At 34.8% G+C, this 25,713-nt stretch overlaps 1 protein-coding gene across 3 annotated transcripts in view; it reads left to right on the top strand.

Moving 5' to 3' along the window:
- Window positions 1-23,332, top strand: part of SNX7 (sorting nexin 7) — a 103,192-nt gene extending 79,860 nt beyond the window's left edge. For all 3 annotated transcript variants that reach the window (XM_077120171.1, XM_077120169.1, XM_077120170.1), the window contains exon 9: window positions 22,943-23,332. In XM_077120171.1, the coding sequence (XP_076976286.1) occupies window positions 22,943-23,029 (87 nt within the window). In that variant the 3' untranslated portion in view covers window positions 23,030-23,332. The remainder of the gene's footprint in view (window positions 1-22,942) is intronic.
- The last annotated feature ends 2,381 nt before the right edge of the window (window positions 23,333-25,713 follow it).

The following is a 25,713-nucleotide window of genomic DNA, read 5'->3' as shown; positions in this document are numbered from 1 at the left end:
GATATAGCCTGGCCTAGGGGCTTCATGATAGTGGACAGAGTCACAGGTGGATGGATTCAAGTGATATTTTTTAGAGAGTGGGAGTGGCAAATACAATTTCTATCCTTAAATTTTTTAATTCTGCACTAACAACCTTAGGTAAACGTAAGTATCTAAACAGAATTTCCCACAAACCACAGATTTTGAAATTATTTAAACCATTTATATTGAATAAGTCACATTTATCACCATAAGGCTCTATCACAGTAATTGCTTAGGCCGTCACAAAAGTGGTCAGTGAGAAGACATTGATTCTAGAATCAAGCTAACAACTTATTTGTTTAAATCTGCACAGGTAACTCTGCCTTTCCTTTACACTAGAATCTGTTCACACCTTATTACAGGTTTGTTATGACAGTCAACTGAGATAATTTATAGGAAAATGCCTAAAAATTAGATTATGCATTCTACTTATAAATGAATATGATTATAAAATGTAAGTGTAGGGCATAAAAATCACATGAAAAATATACCTAATATATTTTGCTCTCAATTATAAGCTCTGCAAAACTTTTCTAAATTTGGCCTTTTTATTTTTTTAGGGAAAATGTTCATAGCAATTCCATGCAACACTTAACTAAAATGTTTGGATTTTGTCCTTTTCATAGATTCGAATTCAGTTTACACAAAATACTGTTTTCTTAGAAACAGTTAAATTAGCAGAACCCTGCACACTGCAAATTTTGTTCTTCACAGCAATTTGCATAAAGTGTTATGTTTTGAACTCTTTCCCCCGAGTGAATTATATTTCTAAATGTTACTAAAAATGTATCATGTGCACAGCATCTTGGATGTATAAATTTGGAGGAATCATTGCTTTTCTTTATTATAACTTCAGAAGCCCCCTACAGTTCCAGTTATTTGTTGGTTTTTCCCTGTGTGAATAACTTTTAACTGATTTGGCATATCAGTCCAGAAAAAACATAATCAGAAAGTTGGAGTCCTTAGTAATCAAGGCTTCTTAATTAGCACACAGGCTGCAAGGCCTGAGACAGCAACAATCTGTTATCTGTTAACTTCAGAATATCCCAAATATCCAGGGAAGTGAAATGCTTCTCATCATTCCTTTCCCTTTTTTCATTTTAGTCACATTCTTATGGAAATACTCTTTCATCAACATTTGCATAGATAAATCCCCAAAGGGGTCTGTTCTTAGTGTGATAGATGAAATGGGGAGTAAACATTTGCCTTCGAATTTACTTGTAATAAGGGAAATAGTCACACTTATTTATAACTTAAAATTTAAATATCAAAGTGGCAAAGGAAAATCAGATTATAAATGTGAGGTATGGGTCTGTTTCAGACTTTAATTATAGTTATATTGAAATGTACTTGAACGTATGAAATTTACTTGGAGACAGTTAACTCTACGTACAAAGCAGTGTCTGTGCCTCCAAATAAATTTTGACTAGGTAAAATGATGTCATTCCCATTTTCCTCTATATGAACAATAATTAAAAATAAATTTGTCAAATATTCTTTTAAAAATGATAAAACCAAAAATTCAGTGGAACATGGGTGAATAAGTTCAAAGTATATTGGTAACCAACTAATCAAAGGATTATTTCCTGCTAATGTTAAGGGATGCTAAGACAATTAAATTTGACACATTGGATTAAGTATGTAGATGATTTCTAATTATTCCTTAGTAGCTACAAAAGAATTTCTATTTTTATTGTTGATGATGATGATGATTATGATGAGAGTGATAGTGAAGAGGCTGGAGAGAAAAAGATTCTTGGCAGGTGTTGTGGGTTGAATTGTGTCCCCCCAAAAGATATGTTCAAAAGATATGTCCCCCGGCCCTGTGAATGTGACCTTATTTGGAAGTCAGGTCTTTGAAGATGTAATTTGTTAAGATGAAGCCAAACTGAATTAGGGTAGACTCTAAACCAATGTGACTGATGTCCTTAAAAAAAAGAGGGAAATTTGGACGCAGAGACAGACAAATATAAAGGAAGAATGCCATGTGATGATGGAGCAGAAATGAGATTTCAGTAGTTACAAGCCAAGAAGAGCCAAACATTGACAGCTACCACCAGAAACTAGAAAACACGAGAAAGGATTCTTCTCTAGAGTCTTCAGAGACCATGGCACTACTAACAACTGGATTTGAGACTTCTAGCCATATATACTATGAGACAGTCTATTTTATTGTTTTTAAGTTACACAATTTGAGGGACTTTGTTAGGGCTGCCCTAGGAAACTAATGCAGCAAGTATTATGAATGAAGTGTTCTCTTTTAAAAGCTTAATGTTAATACTCGTAGTCTTTTCGCCAAATAAAGCAATCTGTAGCTATTGAATATAAAACAATATAAATTAAGTGGATATAATACTTAAAGGAATACTTTGCATAGTTTGTTTTAGAATTATTAGTAGAAGTTTGCAAGTTCTTATTTCATAGCCTTATTTTGGGGTTATAAAATAAATACGGGGTGGTGCGACAATGGCTCGGTAGCAGAATTTTCACCTGCCATGCCAGAGACCCAGGTTCGATCCCCAGTGCCTGCCCATGCGAAAAAAAAAAGTTAATACATACTCACTAAAAGCAAAACAACAACAAAAACCAAATACACTAAGGTGTAAAGAAGAAATAAAGAATACCCATAGAAATATCTCTTAGAATGTGGTACATTTAAATACAATTATAGAAAAATAACTTGCTGTTTAAAGATCAAAATAGTAATTATTTAATTTCTGCACACCCTTTACTGTATGTGTCAACATGAAATTATATGTGGTTATATATTTATCTTGTGTCATGATGATTACAGTGAATATATATGATTTTGAGTTCTATGCTTTATTTTACCCACTTTCACATAATCTTCAATAATACATTATGTTAATATACTTTTATTAGCTTGGATAATTACTATTAGTTGAGCATTTAATTTATTTTACTTTTTTCTCTTAGACAGCATAACACTAAAGATAATTATGAATTTGCCTGTTAAAAAATTTCTTTATAAGAATTTTAAGAAACATCCATGTTAGAGATCACTGCATTTCAAAAGCTATCAGTCTCACTCAAGACTTTCAGTTGCCTCATGTAATATAATTCATTTAAGTTTCTGTTATCATCAAAACCTGTGGTAAGCACTATGGGGGGATCCAAAATCAAACTTGAATCTTGCTGTTAGGACATTATACTTCATTAGGAGAGAATAATATGTATAGTCTTCTTTTCACTTGATTAATACAGCTTTACCAACCTGTTAATTTTTTAAATGGAGTGTTTAAATTAATTTTATTTACTTGAATTAAAATGAGCAGACTTATAGAACAGATTTTTATCAGCACTGGATTGAAAAAAAATACGTATATTTACATGGTAATCTAGGAAGCAAAAATAATTATGATGAAGGACATTTTCTGGAAGATGAATGAGGAAGAAAAAAATCATTATAGAGGTACATTGCTTAACCAAATAAATGAACAGCACAGATAATGCTTTCTTAAAATTCAGGTCCAACTATTCATAGTCCATTTAATAACTTTTTTTTTTTAAAAAGATATCATAGCTTTTTGTGTTCAGAAAGTTCTTCAAATGTAGTTATAGTTTTTTTGGAATTTATTTGTTATCTTAGGGAAAAAGGTAAAATATATCCTAATGAGAGGGTTGTTTGTTTTACATTCAGTAATGTGCTGCATACTTTGGAATATTTGATGAATTTTTTGAACATTTGCTGGAACACACTCTGGTCCAAGCTAAGACAGCTCCCAAACAGTCTGACTGTAAGAGGTCACTCTGTATTGATAATGGTTATACAACTGCCACTTAAGGGAATTTTGAGTGAGTGACATTTAGATATGTCAGAAATTTCATTATTTTTAAAGGCTGAAAATCAGGTAAATAATTGGCATTGTGCTCATCTATGTGAATTTAAAAGAAATGGGAGGTATAACCTCCTTATATTTAATTATTACTAACAAAGAAGAACTGTTAACATGAAACTGTAGCATGAAAGAAACATAGGGAGAAATAAAGTAACAAGTATCCATTGCCACAAAAAGGAAAGGTTTGTATACATTCTTTTTTTTTTTTTATTTTTTTATTTTTTTTACAATGAGCAGTGCAAGAGAAATAGGGAGAAGGTACTAAGAGGTAAAAGCAATAAAAAGAAACTTTGAGCCTTCTCAATTGTGTTACTTAGAATTTAATATAATTTGAAGGACACAGATCCTAAAAGAGACTATAACTTGAGAGGAATGATCAATTCTAAATGTTACAAAAAGAGTGAAAAAGCTGAAAACTCAGATATGCATGTACTGGTGGTCCATGGACTATATGAGACAAAAGAAGAGAGAGGGAAATGGCCAAGAATGAATGCAGAAGAAACAGAAAAGTCAGTGAGGCAAGAGCAAGAGGTAAGGGTTTTTTGGGGGGTGTGGTGGGGTGGGGTGGGAGAGATGGAAATGAATGTACTTCTAAATAGTACAAGAGTCAAATGCAAATGGATATGAGGAACCTCTTTTGGAAGCAAGAAAGTTAGGAATAAATAAGCCATAATAAAATGAATCCCCAATCAAAATCATGTAATAGAAACCAAGAAAACAGAACTACCTCCCTTCTGTGTGTCATTCCTGTTTTATCTGTCAAAGAGAATGATAGAATGATAGTGTAAACTGAAAGGATTAGGCAAATGCAAATAAGAGGTAACTAAAATCCAGTACATTTTAAGAGATAATAAAGTAACAAGTATCCATTGCCACAAAAAGGAAAGGTTTGTGTACATTCTTTTTTTTTTTTTTTTTTTTTTTACAATGAGCAGTGCAAGAGCCCTTTCCTTACCAGCTCCTAAGCAGTTTTTATGTAGCCTCTAGTTGGAGCCTTTAATTTTAAACTGACTCATGTAGGAGAACATTGGCAGACTTCTCACCCAGGAGAAATGCAGCCCATGTTTCTTTTCTAAGTGAATACCAAATTTAGCTCCAGGAAAGATTTTTGGGGATACTGCAACAAGGATAACTACTTCCAAAAAAATTAACCTCTATAATTTCTGATGTACACCATTTACACTTACCTGATATTGCTTAAGTCTTTGTGAGAGCCTGTAAAGGATGGAAGTGGTAGAGGATTTACCGAGAGAGTTATTTATTATAATTTTGCGCCTAAAAACTGAGAGTCAATGTTTTATCTTTCTTTAAACATGTTAGGACAAAGACATAATAGATGATCTGTAATTGAATAGATCCCTATCGTTTATAGGCTAGATTTCCTGCAGAGCAAACATGCCAGCATGGAAGGCTTAACATGCTTAGAAATTTACTCAGCCCAGCCAATTAAAATCAGTTAAATTTTCTGATCCATTACATCCCTTACTCTATCTACTGAGAGGCGTTCACCAGAAGCCTGAATGCATCACTGCATTCCCTTAGAGATGGTGATTTTGGGGAATTGAATCGTGTCCTCCAGTCCTAACCGTTGATCCTGTAGGTGTAAACCCAATTGTAAATAGGACCTTTGAAGATGTTATAAGGTGTGGACTTGTTTGTGAATAGGGTCTTAAAAGCCCTGTATAGATGAGGTGAAGTTGAATCAGTATTGGCCCTAATCCACATGGCTGAAGTTTTTATAAGTAAGGGAAACTGGACATAGAAGTAAAAGCCATAAGTTAGGAGAAACTGGAAAGAGGTAGAACGCCATATGACAGAGGCAGAAATGCAGCCATGGAACCCCAGGGATTCTTGGCAAGCCAGCAGAAGACTGCTCCAAACTTCAGGAGAAAGCATGACCTGTCCAGATGGTGGTGTAGGATTTCTAGCCTCCAAAACTGTGAGACAGTACATTCCTACTGGTTAAGCCAACTGGTTTGTGGTATTTATCATAGCAGCCCTGGCAAACTAATGCAGTTGTCTTCATCAAATAGGGAAACAACTGAGTTTTCAGCTCTTTAATACTGTTAAATGGCAATCCGGAATATGTAGGAACTTTCCCTCTGATATTTCGAATCAAGAGATCAGCACTATTGATTATTCATTGATCAACTGTGTCCTTTTTTGCCATCTATACCATAGAAATAATTTTTTTATGCACAACCACTTACTACTTCAAATCAAATACAAAGACACATAATAATAATGAACAGAGAAAGGGAAACAGATGGAGTGACCTTATATTATTTCTATACTTTATATTCTCACTGGCTGCTGAAAAGGTTCACCATAAATAATGGATCCACACTGATCAGTGGGAACCTGCTTGGACTTTTCCTGGGAGGTTACTGTGGTCATCTGTTACTGGTTGATTGGGGAGGGGGTGCATCTTTGGAAATCACCACCACAGAGACTACAGAGCTGCCTTCTTGGCAGATTGCATCAGTAGTCTTGGATAAATAAAGAAGCTAGGATTATAAGCTGAACTTAGTGAAATCTGATCGGAAGTTTATTACATATAAGACATTTTATAAATAATTTTTTAAATTGATTACTACAGATGTCAGAGGAAGACCCTGGATTCTTTGGGTGATTCTTTGGGTGTCTAATCTTGTATATTTGGGGACAAAGTTGATTTTGCAATCATTTACTTCCCATTGATTTTGTTTTTAATATTATTGAGTATTGAAAGTGACATCTATCTGGGTAATGCTATTTCATTCTATTGGAGAAGGTTGACATTTCATGTTAGGATATTAAAATTTCTGAGAAACCTTTTAGGAAAGAAACCTGTTCACCTGTTTAACCTCTTGAGTCTCAAATTTATTTGATCACAGAAGCCATTTATAGAATAAATGTCTGAAATGTTCTCTAGAACATACTGAAATGATAGAAATGTAATCTTCTAATGCTCATTAGAACCTTTATTGTAATACCACCTGAATGAGTTTAGGTAGCCATGAGCTCTCGACAAAGTAAATTTCAATACCTTTTGAATTTACTCATAATTTAATACAGCTTTTCAGTGATATACTCCCCAAATTCACCTCTATTGTTTTAGTTTGCCAGGCTGCTGTAGTAAAGTACCACAGACTAGTTGAAATTAATGTTTCGCAGTGCTAGAGGCTAGCAGTCTGAATCAAAATTTCAGCAGGGCCATGCTTCTTTTTAAGTCTGGCGGTGGCCAGCACTCCATGATGTGCCTTGGCTTGTGGTATAATTTAATCACTGCCTCTGTCACATGGCCATTTCCTCTCTGTGTCCAAATTCCATCTCTTACAAGAACACCAGTCATATGAATTAGGGTCTCCCCTAATCCCTTTTTCCGTCATTTTAGTTAAGATAACATCTTCAAACCTTCTGTTTATAAATAAATTCATATTCACAGGGATTCGTTTTGGGGCATATCTTTTTTAAGGAAGACATTTCGATCCATAAGATCTATGTTGATAACAAGCTCCTGCTCTCATATTCTAAGAGGTAAATCTACCTCTAACTAATTTCTTTCTAAAGAAATCTTTACATTCCAACAAAAATTATTTTGCCTAAGATGATCTTCAGCATTTAGATTGATAACGAACTTTTTTTAATGTATCTATATATATGTATATCTACATATACACACACAGACAGATATGTATGTTTTTGAGATTTATTGTAGGAATTGGCTCAGCAACCATGGAAATGGATAAATTCAAATTTTGTAGAGCAGGCTACAGTTTGGAAATTCCAATGAAGGTGAGTTGAATTCCACAGAGAAACTCCTGCTTGGCTGAAGTAGAGGCAGGAAGTCTTTTTTTTCTGACTTCTGAAATCTTCACTTCTGGCTTTTAAGATCTCCAACTGATTATATGAGGAGACACCCCTCATTGCTCAGGGCAGTCACATTTGTTGATTGTAGATGCAGTTAACTATAGGTACAATTCACTGACTATAGATGTAAATCCATCAATGAAATACCCTCATGGTAAAAATCAGGCTACTGTTTGCGTGACCAAACAATTGGACACCATAACCCAGCCAAGTTGATGGCTGGTTTACCCAGGAAATTTACCATCACACCGTCCTTTAGATTGGATATATTTCTCTGTAGTTAAGTGAATCAGGAATTTGAATAGAAAGAAATTACGTATTATAATAAAATAATTTTTAAAAATATTTAATTTCTGTACCAAGGACTTTCTACTTACATTGCTTTGTAAATGACAAACTATATAGTATTGACCAACATTACGGTTCCTGAAAAGTTAAGGAAGAGGTTATTAAACGCACATACACAGACCACTGCAAGATATAGCCTGTAGAAGAGAGGAGGTTAATTTACTAATGAAAAAATTTAAGTTGGATATCCGGAAGCCTGTTCGTTTTCCCCACTCTGCCACTAACTAGTTGTTAGATATTATACCCGTTCGCTAATCTGTCAAATAAGCGTATTGATACCCCTTCCTTTGCACCCGCCCAACACACACACACACACATACACATACACTTCACAAGTCATTAAGAGAATATTAGAAAACATATGAATTGCTTTTTAAAAGTGTACATCAAAAATTATAATTGTGCTTTGGTCATTCTCCTATAATCCAAAGGTAAATGTGCTCTCCATAGTTTACTGTACTTGTAACATATCATTAAAACCAGATATGCTTGACGTTTGAAATGCCTTGTACTAACGAGAATAAACATCATGTAAATGGCTTATGATAAGTCAAAAATAATGACAATATGATATAGAAAAAAAAGTATGGGTTGAAAGGATATGAATTCAATTTTTGGCTCTTGTATTAATTGCTCCCATAAAGTTTTACAATACGTTATTAAACCTTTCTCAGTCCCAATTTCCCATGTGTAAAACTGAGAGAAATGGAATAAATCATCTCCAATGCTCCTTATATCTTTAATAGATCTTGAATTGGAGTTTATAAATACAAAATAATAAAAATGTGGACCACAAGATGGCGTTTGGAGCTAATGAGTCCTTTTGCATTAACTCTATGCTGCAATTGTTTTAAGTATTTGCAGTATTTCCAATACAAATTCATAAATTACATTCTTGAGCGATAATGGAAAAATAATTTTTAGGAAAATAAAATGCAAATCCTGGTATTTTAGTTATTCACATTTCTAAAATTATAAATTGGCAGATGATTTTCAGAAACAGAGCTAGATGTTTCCAAAAATGAAATTTAATAAATAACTGAGAAGTTACTTTCCGTGGTAACATCACTTCTACTTTCTTTCGGTATTGATTACATTACAGAATTTTTAAATATGCAGGCCCTGGAAGTTTTCCTTGGTGTGTTTAATCTTCGATGTCTAGGTGATAAGAAAGGTAATTAGTAAAATGTCACACATACCCTATTGCCCTCATTTCAGGCATGTACAATTTTTTAAAATGCTAAATAGTTTTACAGTATTTCCTCAAATGTAGGTAATACTGTCTGGGCCCAAGATCATTTGAGATACAATTAAAATAGAGTATACTCAACCATATTTCTCCCTTTAGGCTTAAGAGAAATGTAATTATCATGGTATTCTCAAAAGGTACTTTTAGATTAGGAGGAAAAAGTAGAAACATAGCAATTTTTGGTTTAATATGCGACTTTTTGGTTTGAAAAGAAATTAATGGTAAGATTTGACTTTTATCACATTTTATAATAATAGATGCCATGTTATTCTTCTAGGCAAACTTCTAGTTATTTTACTTTATTTACCACATAGATACATGGATAGTATTTTATACATTTTGATTTATGATAATCCAGATGAAACTAAGTTTTTATTACTTATCTCCATGAATAGGTTGGTAACATTACCTGGAAAGATTCTCAAAGTTTATGTTGGCGTTATTACATGATAGCTGTTAAGTGTTGGCTTTCAACAAGCATAAGCATGACACTAAATTCTATGAAGTGCTAAAAATAATAATACCTTCTTGAATTGTTTAAGTACTAAAATATGTGTATGTGTGTGTACATGTTTGCATATAATGGGATAAATGAAGATGAAAGAAAAGTCCTCAAAGCAAAGTTTAATATTTCCAGTACTCATTAAATAAATTGTTTTTTTAATAAGCTTTCATGCCCTTTTTTGCTAGAGGTCTCAACTAGCATATCTAAGGAATATGCTCTACTTAATTTAGTTGGGCATGAAATTGCCAGTATAGAAAGTAAATTTCAAACGTGCAAATAAATGATAATAAGAATAAAATATATAAAGCACGTAACTCAGTGCCTATCCTCTAATATGCATTAAATAAACATAGGCTACTACTAGTAATAGTAGCAGTGAAGTAAAGAATGTTTCTTATTTATTTATGAACCTTATCTTTGGAAATTATTTGTAATGATAATTATCTTATAAATACTAAATATCAGAGAGCGAGACCTAAATTTTTGTACTTGTTGGATTTCCACACTGTGTCAAGCCACGCAGAATAAGTCATATTTATAAATTGTATATGATGTCATTTGCCAACAATTTTTTGGCCACAGTTAGCCCCTGGAGCTCTTCAATTTTATTTCTGGGGAAAAATTTAAAGAGCACATGTAGTCTAAGAACGGTTGTAAACAGCCCCAGAGAAATGAAGAGATTTGCCTAAAGCCATACTGGAACAGAACGTCCTTCTCCTGTCCCATGAGCTTGGGAACAATTGCTTCTTCAACTCGGAAACTTCTGTTGCAAGCTATACTGTATCTGTAGAAACACCATTTTTGTCCCTGTTTATACTTCAGAATACTAGGTTCTGTATGTTTGTGTAATTACTCTGTTTAAAGAAATGAAAAGGGCGGGCCATGGTGGCTCAGCAGGTAAGAGTGCTTGCCTGCCATGCCCGAGGACCCGGGTTCGATTCCCGGTGCCTGCCCATGTGAAAAAAAAAAATGTATAAAGAAATGAAAAGATGTTTTTCTTTCCTGTTGGCAAATATCATACCACCTTTGCTGAAATGGTAAAAGATTTACTTTCAAACTTGAAAGTTAGTTTTGGAATTAAAACTTCATTTTCTAAATGTTCTTTGTGTATTTGAAGTTTTAAGCATTTAAGTAGGAATGTAGAAGGGCTTCGGTCTCCCTGTTGGGCCTGTGTGCTCCTGCCCTGGCTACCTCCCATGTTGACTGTCTTTCTCAAAGTTCTGGCCTTCAGAGAGAAGCTGCGGCTTGGGGCCTTGGCTACAAAATGAAGCCACCTCGGGGAAAACGTGCGCTGGATTCTTAAAGATGACTTGCAATAAGTTCACTTCCTGGCCCACCAACATCCCAGCTTATAGCTTATAATATATTTATTGACTGTCTTTTATGACAGTGAGAAGAAGCCATTTTATGGCTTCATTATGGTTTCATATGGTGCATTGGAAATAACTCAGTACTGGACTCTTAAGAATCACAGTTTTCTTAAATTATAATGAAATGATTTCCTCAGATAATATCTGTGGACAATTATGACCATTATTCAAATGAAAAGTGGAATTCCTGTTGTTGTTGATTCTCCCATGATAGTGTGAGCATCTAAAACTGGAATGAGCTGATTGGTATGATTAAAGATCAGGCTAACCGTGATGCTGGGGTATTTTTTATCATTATGCTAATTTTTACATATATTAACTTGCTTCACTAATTGTGATGATTTAAAGTGGAGAAATTAACTCGTTGACATAAAGCAATGTAAAGCCAAATGGAAACACCTTTTTCATATAATATATAATTATAAGCAAGGTTTGCACCAGGTTTTGGGATTTTTTGCATGTTGTTTTGATGGTTTTTTATATCCTTCCAACTTTCACAGTCCTTGGCACAGTACTCCCTGGACTAAATTGTTCTAGTATGTGATATAAATGATCCGTTTCTTGATTTTTTACTACTTCTTATTTACAAGGAAGCAAGAAAGAGTAAAGAAATTTAAGGAAAGTTGTTAGTCTTTTGTTGTTTTTAATTAGATTTATCTACACGAGCTTGAGATACATGCACTTTATCAAGTAATTCAGGTAACTATCTGACATTTAGGGAGAAGGGCAGACAGTTAAAATATTATTTAGTAAAAAGCCAGCTTCAGAATTCCAAAGAGGTCTGCTAGCATCAGGTCAAGATCAAGGTTAAGTCCTCAACTTTGCAGGCCCAGAAACTTGACTGGTGAGCAACCTGTGTGGGAATCAGGCTTAATATTAACAAAGTTTAGAGAGCAATAGAAACCAGGATGTCGGTTTATTAGAATTCAGATTGAAAAATGAAGTCTTTATGATGACCAGCATATTGAATCAGTATTTCCGTACATCCTTTCTCTATAGTCATCCTCCTTTTGTTGAGCAATTCCCATAGGCCAGGCACGTGTTAACTCATCCATCTTGAAAGGCTATATGAGCTTCTGGAAATACATAAAGTATGTCCAAGAGATGTGTATGGAATTAATTTCCAGACATTCAACTTGCATATATTCTCTTTCCTAAAATGTGATCAGCTTGATAGTTCTGCAGTAATGTATTTTATTGCACATCTCGCTTCCCAGAATTGTCTTCCTTCTTCTGTGTGAAAAAAAGGCATCTGTTTTAGTTTTTTTGACTGCTTGAAGCAAAAAACAACCAAAAAACAGGTTGGCTTAAATAATGGGAATTTATTTGCTTGTGGTTTTAAGGCCAAGAAAATGTCCAAATCAAGCCATCATCAAGGTGATGCTTTTTCTCCGAATACCAGCTGCCAGCAGTCCTCAGCTCCTTGCCACACGGCAAGGCGCATGGCGGCATTTGCTGCTCTTTCCCCCTTCTTCCAGGTTTCCTTTGATTTCAGCTTCTTGATTCTCTGGCTTTCTCTCCCTTTTATTGAATTCATTCTGTTTATAAAGGACTCCTGTAACAGGATTACGATCCCTCCTGGGTCACATCTCATCAGCAAGTCCTACTTTCAGTGGGCTCACGTTCTGGGGTACTTACAGCTTCAAACCACCCCAGTTTCTTATCCTCATAACCCAGGAAAACATATTAAAGGTACTCTGCTGCCCTTTCGAGAGATTATTCTCCATTTCTTGATGAGTGAATTCTGGCTATACCACTTATTAGACTTGCAATATCAAAAATGTACCTAAATTCTGAGCCCCAGCTTTCTCATCTGTAAAATGAGATTCATAAAGGTCATTGTGAAGTTTAAACATGATAATATACAAAGCAACCAGTGTAATGTCTTTCCAGGTATTCATTCAATAAATGAAAGTTGTTATTATTTCTAGTGTTATTCAATTTTAATGTTCTCTATTTCATGGGACGTAATGTTCTATATCTCAAAATACATAATTTTTTTTCTGCCTCTAGCATAGATGATGGTAAGGAAATATTTTACAAAATGAATGTGTCTCTTTTACTATGTTTTACTGTCCGTATTAGAACTCAATTAATAAATACAAATCCTCATTCACAATACTAATCAACATAGATAGCTACTAAATTCCTATTTAAGGTGGGGCAATGGTGGCTCAGTGGCAGAGTTCTCCCCTGCCATACCAGAGACCCAGATTCGATTCCTGGTGCCTGCCCATGAGAAAAAAATTCTATTTTTTTTAAACTAGGATAGTTGAAGTTGAATATGACAATGATAGAAGCGTGTTCACTTGAGAACTCAAAGCATCTTTGGTGAAAGTCTGACCACTTATTTGACTGGAATTCTAAATTGAGCTGACTGCCAGGAATTTCTTTTTGAATTTTTTTTGAGGACATTCAGAAATTTCTTTAAATGATGGTTCAGCAGAGTTATGAAAGAGAATGATATTTCTGGAAAGACATAATTGCTTTGCGCTGCCCTGCAGGGTTAATAGATTGTAGATGTATGAGGATTTGCAGAAAAGAGACCCAAGAGCTCTAATAGAAACAAAATTTCCAAGGGAAACAGAGGACTCTTTCCCAAATGGTAAGTATGGATCTGCTCCCCAGCTATCAGCCCTTTCAATCCAGTACTGTGGATAGTGTTTTAAAAGTTTTTTATATTTTGATAATTTTATATTTCTCCCTTTTTATACTCAAATTTAATGAAAGAGATTTTGAATATTTTAAAAGCTGTTTTAATTTCTTTTCTTTTTAGGTTTTGAAAACAAATGAAATAGTTTAATAATGGCTAATATTTATTGCATGCATGCTTACTAAATTATCGGCACATACTAAACTCCTTGATAATTCTGTATATATGAGTACTGTTATTAGTTGCATTTTCCTTTGGGAATCCCAGTTTAAAGAGGTTAAATGATCTCATTTTGATAACATAACTGCGATGGAAGGAGTGAACTTTGAGCCTCTATTCTTTCCAAAGAATTAATTTTTAGAAACAACTTTATTAAGCTATTGCTGTCATACAAAATTTGCACATATTTAATATATGTATAATGATCAATAATATATCAATAACAAATCCAAATTTTGTTTTTATTGATTTTTTCCTCCATTGTTTTTCTCTTTTTGTTTCACTGATTTTTTTTTTTAGTTTTGTTTCATTGATTTTTACTCCTTTCTTTCTTTTTTTTTTTTTCCTGCTTACTTTGGGTTTAATTTGCTCTTTTTTAGTGTGTATTTTGACCTGAGGTCAATGATTTAAGACCTTTCTTCTTTTTTAATATCAGTATTTAGTGCTATAAATTTCTCTTTTACAGTCAGGTAAACCATTATAAATCAGATGATACTTAGGAATTTGGTAAAAGCATGTTTTCTTTCCTAGTTAGTTTTGGTTTAGCTGAATATGTATTGGAGTAAATATATTTTAAAAGAATCCTAAATTTTTGCAGATTATTAAAAGTATGTTATAAATAATCATCACATAAATAACTCATACTAGTTTATTAGGAGGATCAGCTTCAGGTAAAAATCACAAAATAGGCCATGTTTTTTGTTTGTTGGTCCCCACCAGATTCAATTCTTTCTGATTTTTTTTCATTTATGGTGGCACATTGATGCCCAAGGCAGGGGTTGTCTTTGCATTCCAACAGACCATCATAATATAATAATTGCTCATTTGTGAGCAGCTACTTTGTGCCAAACATTCTGCATGAGATTTATACAGGTAGTATAAATGTAATTTTCACAAGTATCCTGTTGATAAATACTATCATTTGCCAAATTTATAGCTGGGGAAACTCTAAAAGTTAATCAGAAAAAAAAAAGTTCAACACATAGTTTCATCAACAAGGACTTAAAACATCTGAAGAATCCTCTGCCGGGATTCAGCAAATAAAAGGACAAATCTCACTTTGTTTAGAACTCTGGAGGAAAGTAGAGATTGGAGAAGGTCTCCACATATGCTAAATCAAAAAGGAGAAAAATACCAGGTAGGAAACTCCCATCCCAGACTGGCTGGTCCTCTTTCCTCCCACTGGCTGGTCCCAGGCAGCTTCGGAGTATTGGAAGGCAGCGGCCCAGATCCCTCCCACCTCCCACTGCCTGGGATGCAGCCTCTCACAGCAGTGAGTTAGAATCCCGAGCACACAGGGACCCAAATCCAGACACGGGCACCCAAATCCACAGAGATTCAAAGCAGAACACAATCCACTGAGGAAGGCTGAATATGGAAGGGACCCCGGGAGGAGGTTCCAAAATGGAGGATGGCAGAACCTGTTTCTCTCCCAAAAGCAGTGAGTAGCCAAGCAGACATTGTCCAAATCAGCCGTTTTGGGATCCAGGGACAAGGGGAAGTCAGTACAACACCCAGGGCAGTATGGGACAGAGACACTGAGGAAACCTAGTCAGAGACTGTGAGTGATGCCATCCACAGCCCCTGGTGCCCGTCCCCCACCCTGGAGGAAGGCACACGATCCTTGCCTGGAGAATGACCGTCCTCCTCGCAAGTACAGAGGGCAACAAAGCCCAACCAGGTGTTGGCCAGCAAAGTGAGAATATAGGATTCCAGCAGGTTCAGCCCCTCCCAGTCAGATGCTACCAGGCCCCACTGTTTTGACTGCTTCAAAGGAGGTTAGCAAAAACCTAACAGCCTGCTTTCTTAGCGGTGAGGAGAGTAGTTAGCTGAAGAGTGCCATCCACCGGGCAGGCCGGAAAGTGTAGGGGAAAGAAAAGAAGCAAAAAGGCTTTTTGGAGTCTTTCCAGACCCTCTCCCAGGGCCCACTGGATCTGGTCAACAGCCCCTGTGTGGGTGCCAGGCACCATTTTGGCTAGGAAATAAGATGAGGCAATTGTAAAAGAAGAGTCTTAATATAAACCAATCAAAACCAAAATTTTAGAAGGTTTTGTATAAGCACATAATTTTATTTTGTACTTCAAAATAAACTGACCTTCACATAAACCCAACAAGATAATCAGATGCCCAGATATCAGCAAAAAATCACTAAGTATACTAAAATGGAGGAAGATAAGGACCAGTCAGAAGAACAAATGAAAAAAAAAATTGGAGGAGACCAAGAATTTGGAACAATTAATCAAAGATGTTCAAACAAATCTCCTAAACAAATTAAATGAGATGGCTAAAGAGATAGTGGATATTAAGAAGATGCTGAGAGAGAATAAAGAATTTGAAAGCATGCAAAGAAAGATAACAGATCTTTTAGAAATAAAAGAGACCATAGATGAAATTTAAAATGCGCTAGTACACACACAGCAGATTTGACGAGGCAGTAGAAAGGATCAGTGAGGCTAAAAGAGCTTCCAAATTCAAACAGACGAAGAAAAGAATGGGAGAATTTGAGCAGGGTCTCGGGAAAATGACTGACAACATGATGCACAGAAACATATGCATACCAGGTGTTCCAGAACAAGAAGCGAAGGGAGAAGGACCAGGAAGAATATTTGAGTAAAACTGGCCAAAAATATCACAGCCCTTATAAGAGGCATGGATATGCAAATCCAAGAAGCCCAACATACTTAAAACAATAATCCTAATAGACACACTATAAGACACATACTAATCAGACTGTTGAATGCCAAAGAGAAAGAGAAAATTCTGAAAGCAGCAAAGGAAAAGAAATTCACCACATACAAGGGAAATAAAATTATGTACTTATTTTTCATTAGAAACCATGGAGGCGAGAAGGCAGTGGTACAATATATTTAAGATACTGAAAGAGAAAAATTGTCAGCCAAGAATTCTTTATTTGGCAAAAATGTGCTTCAAAAATGAGGGAGAGTTTAAAATATTCACAGGTAAACAGAAGCTGAGCGAGTTCATTAACAAGAGCCCTTACAAGAAATACTAACAGGACTTCTGCTGGTTGAAGAGAAAAGACAGGAGAGAGCAGCTCAGAGGAGAGTATAGAAATGAAGATTATCAGTAAGGGTAACTAAAAGGAAAAATGAAAGAGAAAAAGAGATCTGCCAAATAAAAGCCAAAGGATAAGATGAATGAAGTAAGTATTTTTTATACTGTAATAACATATTACAGTATATTAATAACATATTAATGATTAAACTTCCCAAACAAAAGACACTGGTTGGAAGGATGGATGAAGAAATATTATTCATCAATATCCTTCTTAAAAGAGCCTTGTTTTGGATCCAAAGATGCAAATAGGTAGAAAGTGAAAGGAGGAAAAAGATATTCCAGACAAATGGTAACAAAAAAAGAAAAAAGGCTGGGATTGCTATACTAATATCAGACAACATTGACTTTGTTCTAGTTTACTAGCTGCTGGAATGTGATAGACCAGAAATGGAATGGTTTTTAAAAAGGGGAATTTATTAAATTCACATTTACAATTCTAAGACCATGAAATTGTCCAAATTAAAGAAAATATATAGAAGTGTCCAATGTAAGGCATCCAGGGAAAGATACCTTGATTCAAGAAGGCCAATAATGTTTGGGGTTTCTCTCTTAACTGGAAAGGCTGGTGGCAAACATGGTGAAGTCTGCTAGCTTTCTCTCCAGACTTCTTGTTTCATGGAGCTCCCCCTGGAGGCATTTTCCTTCTTCATCTCCAAAATCTCTGGCTCCCTGGGCTGTTGTGGTTCCTGTGGCTCTCTCTCTTTTTCCAAAATGTTTCTGCTTTTAAAGGATTCCAGTAAACCAATCAAGACCCACCTGGAATGGGCAGAGTCGATCTACCTCTAATCAAAGGTTAATACTCACAATTGGGTGTCACATCTACGTAGAGGTAATCTAATCAAATTTCCAACGTACAGTCCTGAATACGGATTAAAAGAAATGGCTGCCTCCACGAGATGGATCAGATAAAACAAAGCTTTTCTAGGGTAATAATCCTTTCAGACCAGCATGAATTTTAAAGAAAAAAATGTCATAAGAGACAGGGACATTATATATTAACAAAAGGGGCAATTCACCAAGAAGAAATAGTAATAATAAATTTCTCTGCACCTAATCAGGGTGTACAAAAGTACATGAGGCAAATATTGGCAAAACTAAAGGGAGTAATAGATGTCTCTACAATAATAGCAAGAGACTTCAATACCACTTTCTTCAAGAGATAGTCTAAACAGAGGATCACTAAGGAAACAGAGAACCTAAATAATATGATAAATGAACTAGACCTAATAGACATATATAGAATAGTGCACTCAGGAACACCAGGATAGACATTCTTCCATTCTTCCAAGCTGTTCTTAGAACATTCTCCAGGATAGACCACATGGTGGGTAACAAATCAGATCTTAATAAATTTAAAACCATTGAAATTATATATACTTCCTCTGATCATAATGGAATGAACCTGGACACCAATAACAGCCAGAAAACTGGAAAATTCACAAATGTCAAGAAACATGCCTTTTAAGCAACCAATGGGTCAAAGGAGAAATTCCAAGAAAAATCATCAGATATCTTGGGATAAATGAAAATGAGAATATCACATATCAAAACTTCTTGGATGCAGTGAAGACAGTGGTGAGAAGGAAGTTTATAGCCCTATATGCACACATTAAAAAGGAAGAAAGAGTTAAAATCAAAGACCTAATTGAAAAGCTGGAGAAACTAGAGAAAAAATAATGAATTTATCCCAAAGCAAGCAGAATGAAAAAAAAAATGGCAAAGAATGGAACAGATATAAATGAAATTAACAAAAAGTCAAAATAAAAAAACAATAGAATCAATAAAACCAAAAGTTGTTTTTTGAGATCAATAAAATGGGTAAATCCTTAGCTAGACTGACAAAGAGAAAAGATGCAAATAAATAAAATGAGAAATGAGAGCAGGGTCATTATAACAGACCTGGAGAAATAAAAAAGATCTTAAGGGGATGCAATAAAAAACTGTATGCTAATGAATTAGACAACTTAGATGAATCAGTAGTTTTCTAGAAAGACACTGTCAACCTACACTGATTTGAGAAGACATGGAAGACCTCAACAAACCAATCACAAGTAAAGAGATTGAATCAGTCATCAAGAACCTCCCAACAAAGAAAAGCCCAGGACAGATGGTTTCACAGGTGAATTTTACCAATTATCCCAAGAATAATTAATATCACACCTGCTCGAACTCTTCAAAAAGCTTGTAAAGGAGAGAACACTACCTAATTCATTCTCTAGAGCTAATATCACCCTAATACCAAAGCCTAATAAAGATGCTACAAGAAAATGAAATTAGAGACCGTTCTCTCTAAAGAATATAGATGCAAAAATCCTCAACAAAATACTTGCAATTCATATCATGATAAAAGGCATATATGAAAAATCCATAGCTAACGTTGTACTCAGTAGTAATAGACTGAAAGCTTTCTCTCTAAGATCAGGAGCAAGATAAGATTGCTCACTGTCAGCACTGTTATTCAACATTGTGTGAGACGTTGTATCGAGAGCAGTTAGGCAAGAAAATGAAATAAAATGCAACCAAATTTGAAAGGAAGAAATAGAACTTTCACTATTTGCAGATGACATGATCCTATATTTAGAAAGTCCCTAAAAAACTGCAACAAAGCTGCTATAGCTAATAAATGACTTCAATAAACTGGTGGGATACAAGATCAACATGCAAAAATTGGCAGTGTTTCTATATATTAGTAATGAGATATCCAAGGAGGAAATCAAGACGAATATTCCATTTACAATAGCAACTTAAAGAATCAAATATCTAGGAATAAACATATCCAAAGATGTAAAGGGCCTATATTCAAAAACCACAGGGCATTACTAAGAAAAAGTCAAAGAAGACCTAAGTAATTGGAAGTTCTTTTATGCATGGAATGGAAGCCTAACTGTCATTAAGGTTTCAATTCTACCGAAATTGATCTATGTAGTCAATGCAATACCAATCAAAATTGCAACAGCCTACTTTGCAGAAATGGAAAAGCTAATTATCAAATTATTTTGAAGGATAAAGGATCTTGAATAGCCAGAAACATCTTGAAATGAAGAATGAGATTGAAGGTTCTATGCTTCTTAACTTTAAAACATACTATAAAGCTACAGTGGTCAAAACAGCATAGTACTGGCAGAAAGATATATTGATCCATGGAATTGAAATTAGAGTTCACAAATAAACCCTCAGATCTATGATCAATTGATATTTGACAAGGCTCCTAAGTCCATTTAACTGTGACAGAACCGTTTCTTCAATAAATCGTGCTGGGAAAACAGGGTATCTATAACCAAAAGAATGAAAGGGCACCCTTATCTCACACCCTATACAAAAATTAACTCAAAGTTGATCAAAAACCTAAATATAAGAGACAATACCATAAAACTACTAGAAGAGAAAGCTGGAAAACCTCTTCAAGATGTAGTGATAGGTTATAGTTTCTTAGATCTTATACCCAAAGCACAAGCCATGAAAGAAATAATAGATAAATGGGACCCCTCAAAACTGAATACTTCTGCACTTCAAAGGACTTTGGCAAAAGGATGAATTTGCAGCTAACTTAATGGGAGAAAATATTTAGAAACCACACTTCTAATAAGAGTTTGCTATCCAGAATATATAAAGAAGTCCTTCAACTCAATAATAAAAAGACAAACAACCCAATTAATAAGTGGACAGAAACATGAATAGACACTTTTCCAATAAGGAAATACAAGTGGCTAATAAAACGTGAAAATATGCTCATGTTCACTGGCTGTTAGGGAAATGCAAATTAAAACCACACTGGGATATCATTTCACTTCTACTACAATGGTCGCTATTAAACAAGTAAGAAACTACTGCGGAAAATGGTTTGGCAGTTCCTCAGAAGGCTAAGTATAGAGCTGCCATATGATCCGACATTCCTGCTTAGGTATATACCCAGAAAAAATTTAAGAAGGGCCGTGGATAGACATTTTCACACTTATGTTCATAGCAGCATTATTCACAGTTACAAAAGATGGAAAGAACCCATGTTCATCAACCAATGAATGAATAAACAAAATGATATATAAATTCACAAACATAAAATCTGTAATATAGGTTACCAAGAGCTAGAATGAGGCTAGCGAATGGGGATCAGATGCTTAATATGTCCAAAATTTTTAAAGAAATTTTTAGCTAAATTGAACTTAAGTATTTGGAAATGAATAGAGGTGATGGTAACATATTCTACTGAGTGTGATTACTGGCATAGAATTATGTATGTGGTTGAAAGGGGAAGTATAGACTCGTATATGTCACTAAGAGGAAAGCTAGAACCTTGTGGTGAATAATGACTGATTAACATTACAAAGACAGAAAAGTTCTTTCTGAGCTAGAACAAGCATGCATCACTATTACAAGGAGTTAATAGAGTGGTAGATGGGGAAAATGCACCTATTGCAAACTATGGACTATAGTTAACAGTAATATTGTAATATTCTTTCATCACCACTAGCAAATGTACCACACCAATGCTAGGATTCACTAATAGAGGGAAATAAGGAGTAATGGTTGTTTTGGAGGGTTTTTTTGTTTTTTATTTTTTCTTTGGAGTAATGAAAATATTCTAAAATGGATTGTAGTGATCAGTGCACAACTCTGTGATGGTACTATAAGCCATAGATTGTATACTTCGGATATATTGGTTGGTGTGTGTTCTAGTTTGCTAGCTGCCGGAATGCAATATACCAGAAACGGAATGGCTTTTAAAGGGCAATTTAATAAGGTTCTAATTTACAGTTCTAAGGCCAAGAAAAATGTCCCAATTAAAACAAGTCTATAGATATGTCCAATCAAAGGCATCCAGGGAAAGATACCTTGGTGCAAGAAGGCCAATGAAGTTCAGGGTTTCTCTCTCAGGTGAGCAGGCGCATGGCGAACACGGAGTCATCTGCTAGCTTTCCCTCCTGACTTCCTGTTTCATGAAGCTCCCCAGGAGGCGTTTTCCTTCTTCATCTCCAAAGGCCGTTGGCTGGTGGACTCTCTGCTTCTTGTGGCTATGACATTCTGCTCTCTCAGAATCTCTTTTATTCTCCAAAATGTTTCCTCTTTTACAGGACTCCAGAAATTTATCAAGACCCACCCAAATGGGTGGAGACATGTTATCACCTAATCCAGTTTAACAACCACTCTTGATTAAATCATATCTCCAGGGAGATGATCTGATTACAGTTTCAAACATATAGTATTGAATAGGGATTATTCTGCCTTTATGGAATGGGATTTAGATTAAAACATGGCTTTTCTAGGGGACATACATCCTTTCAAACCAGCACAGTGTGTAAACAAATCTCAATAAAATTGCATGAAAAAAAAGTAAGCTGAGAGAATTGTGATGTAACCAAAAACAAAAACGAAAAAAGTTATTCAATTTGTCCAAATTCATGCAGATCTGACTTAATGAGGAGTAGTTCAGTGAGTTCAAGTCTGGATGAGGCTGTGCTTGCATCACCACTCATCCATCTAAATGCTTAATGCCAGCCTCCTCCAATCAAAATATATCCATCTTTTTCTCCATCGCTTAGACATCTGTCTTCTCTCCTGACAGTGGGGTAATAGTAGATTATTTCAGCAAACTAATTCGTGCTGATCTTTTAACAATATGTTTTTCTCTCATTTAGCAATAACACCCCTCATTAAAAGTTAAAATATATAGAAAGTGGCAAGGATTTTTGCATAATGATAGGAGGAGAGAGTAGGGCAGACTGCTATAGGAACAGATGTCAGTATTTATTAGTCCTTATTTATTTCTCCATGGTGTGTTTCATTTTTCAGTGCCTTGCTACGTGGGAATCCTTCCTTTCATCACAGACTGACCTCCACTTAGAAGAAGCCTCTGAAGATAAGTCTTCATCCAACTGAGGACTTCTGGTGATCTTTGGGAGAGGGTGTCTGTCAACCAAAGTATTCTTTCTGGATGGGCTGTGTCCTCTATAAAGTGGATGAAAAATGTTTCAAACTATCTGGAAAACCAACAACTTGATAACTCAGGTATTCCAGGTCATTGACACGAATTTGGATATATATATTTGGCTTAGTTTTGATTATGTTAAATTTGTGTGCCAATAATTGCATATAGAAATTTTTTCTTAAATATATGTCTGTGGGACATGACATTTTAACTATGCTGTAAAGACTCAATTTTAATAAAAAATTTAATATGAAGTAACACTGTAGTGTGTTTTTTCTACCAGTATATCAAGCCACTGAAGCAGTTTCTAATATGAATACCATGTGTTAATAACTATACCATGTGCTCACTTTTGTCATCAAAATTTACTCAAGTAATCTTACCTTTGATATAAATTTGATGTAAAAATGAAACAGGTAACTTGTAATGTTAGTGATAACTGAAAATTGTTTTTCTTTAAAAGTTAAATTATTGTTTTCCATAGTAAAAAAAATATTACCATGACAGATTTAAATTATTATTTAGATTATTTGAAATCCCTACGGAGTCATTTTCCTACCAGTAAATTTTTTCATATTCTGGTATTTTTATATGTGCTCTTTAAAATTTAGATCTAGCTCTTATTTTCATATGTTACGCAATATTTGTCATATTTATTCTTCCATTCATTTATTAAGTATCTTCTTTTGTAAGGCAGTTTTAGATGCTGTGGTCTAAAGGAAACCGAATTTTTTGGAGCTTACATTTTGGTAATATTGATTATAAAGAAGTGATTTCAGATTAATTTTATAGCCCATTAAAAACATGAATATGCTGATTATTTAATTTTTGCTTATTTTTGGAAATAGATATTTCCTAAGTCTTAGTAATTTGGAGTATTTGATCATGCATGGTCTATACAACTTTGTGTATTGTTTGGGATATCAGCACTTAAGTATCATGAAAAAGTAGACATTTAAATTGTCCTAACTAAAAGATATACACATATACAAACATAAATTTAAAGCTGAACATTTCTAAAATATTGACAAGTATAAATTTTAAAGCATTCGTGGTACGGAGTCTGACTCCATTTTTTTTAATGTTGCTGAAAACCCTTAAGCCTCACTGCCCCCCTCCCCGCCTCCTATTCTGCCCCTCCTCTGGCTCCAGAAGTGAGTTCAAACCATAAACCAGGCAAACCCCTTCCCGCATGCAAGAACCCTCACCCTAAACGTGAGGAAGTGAGGGCTCTACTTCCTAACCACAGTAAAAAGCCCAACCTGTCTCATTTCCTTACTTTGTCAAGTCCTTTTCAGACCTGCCTGGGAGGCTTGCCCTCCTATCCCCAAAAAGCCTCATTACCTTTTCATTGCCCTTTTGGTGTATGTGGCAAATTGTGACATCTGAATTTTAGCAAAACAAATTTGGGGTGAGAGGGTTCATCCTATTTTTGAAGGGCAGCTGCAACAGCATTATTTAAAGACCTGAGTTTTGCCTATGAATGACATTTTGCAAGCTATTTAACCATTCTGAACTTTAGTTTCCACATCCGGAGATAAAAATCTCTGCCTCAAATGGAGATAATCTTTAACCCATTTGTCAACTAATGTAATAAATATAATAAATTTGGAGCACCTGGCAGAGAAATAGCGCTCAAACTCATTAAATGCCTAAATGGTGATCATAGCAAACATTTTATTTTTAAGTGCAGTTTCTTTCTTCCTTTAAAATCATTTAGTACATGTTTTTTGCCACTCATTTTCCTCACCCAACAATATCTTGTGGAAATATTTCAGTCAAGAACAACTCTAATATACGTTTTTTTTGCATTTTTTATTGTGAAAAATAACATATATACAAAAAAGAAATAAATTTCAAAACACACTGCAACAGTTAATTGTAGAACAGATTTCAGAGTTTGGTATGGATTACAGTTCCACAATTTTAGGCTTTTACTTCCAGCTGCTCCAAGACACTGAAGACTAAAAGAAGTATAAATACAATTATTCAGCAGCCATACTCATTTGTTAAACCCTACCGTGTCTATATAAGTCCACCATCACCTTTGATCTTTATGGGTATCTAGGCTATGCCCATTCTAACTTTTTTATGTTGGAAAGGGCTGTCAATAACATGGGATAAAGGGATGGAACTAGGTGATACTCTGGAGAGGCTGGCCCCTCTGGGTTTCAGGTCTTATTTGGCCTAGGAACCCATCTGGAGGTTATAGGTTTCTGGAAAGTAATCATAGTGCATGGAACCTTGGTTAAAATCTTCAGATAAAGCCCTGATTGTTCTTTAGAGTGGGCTGGAATGATTCTGGTTGGGGTTTGGCAAACCATGATAAGTAGCCATGTCTACCTGAAGCTTGCCTAAGAGTAGTCTCCAGAGTCTAATACACTTTTTAAAATGACTGTACAATATTCCATATTGTGAACTATAGTGATTTATTCAGCCATTTTTTAAACTGATAATTATTCACTTTGCTTCCAGTTTTTATTATGAGTTTGCACTACTAATATGCTGCAATAAATACATTTGTACCTATAGGTCAAAAAACTTTGTATTTTCCCTATGAGATAGACTCTCAGGGTATGGCCAGGAGGGATAGAAGAAATACAAAAAGTTGTTAATAAATTTAATTTTTTAAAAA

Source organism: Tamandua tetradactyla, chromosome 11 (assembly GCF_023851605.1).
Source record: "Tamandua tetradactyla isolate mTamTet1 chromosome 11, mTamTet1.pri, whole genome shotgun sequence".
Classification (NCBI taxonomy): Eukaryota; Metazoa; Chordata; class Mammalia; order Pilosa; family Myrmecophagidae; genus Tamandua; species Tamandua tetradactyla.
Note: the sequence above shows the minus strand (reverse complement) of the source record. Positions and strands in the feature narration are given on the sequence as shown.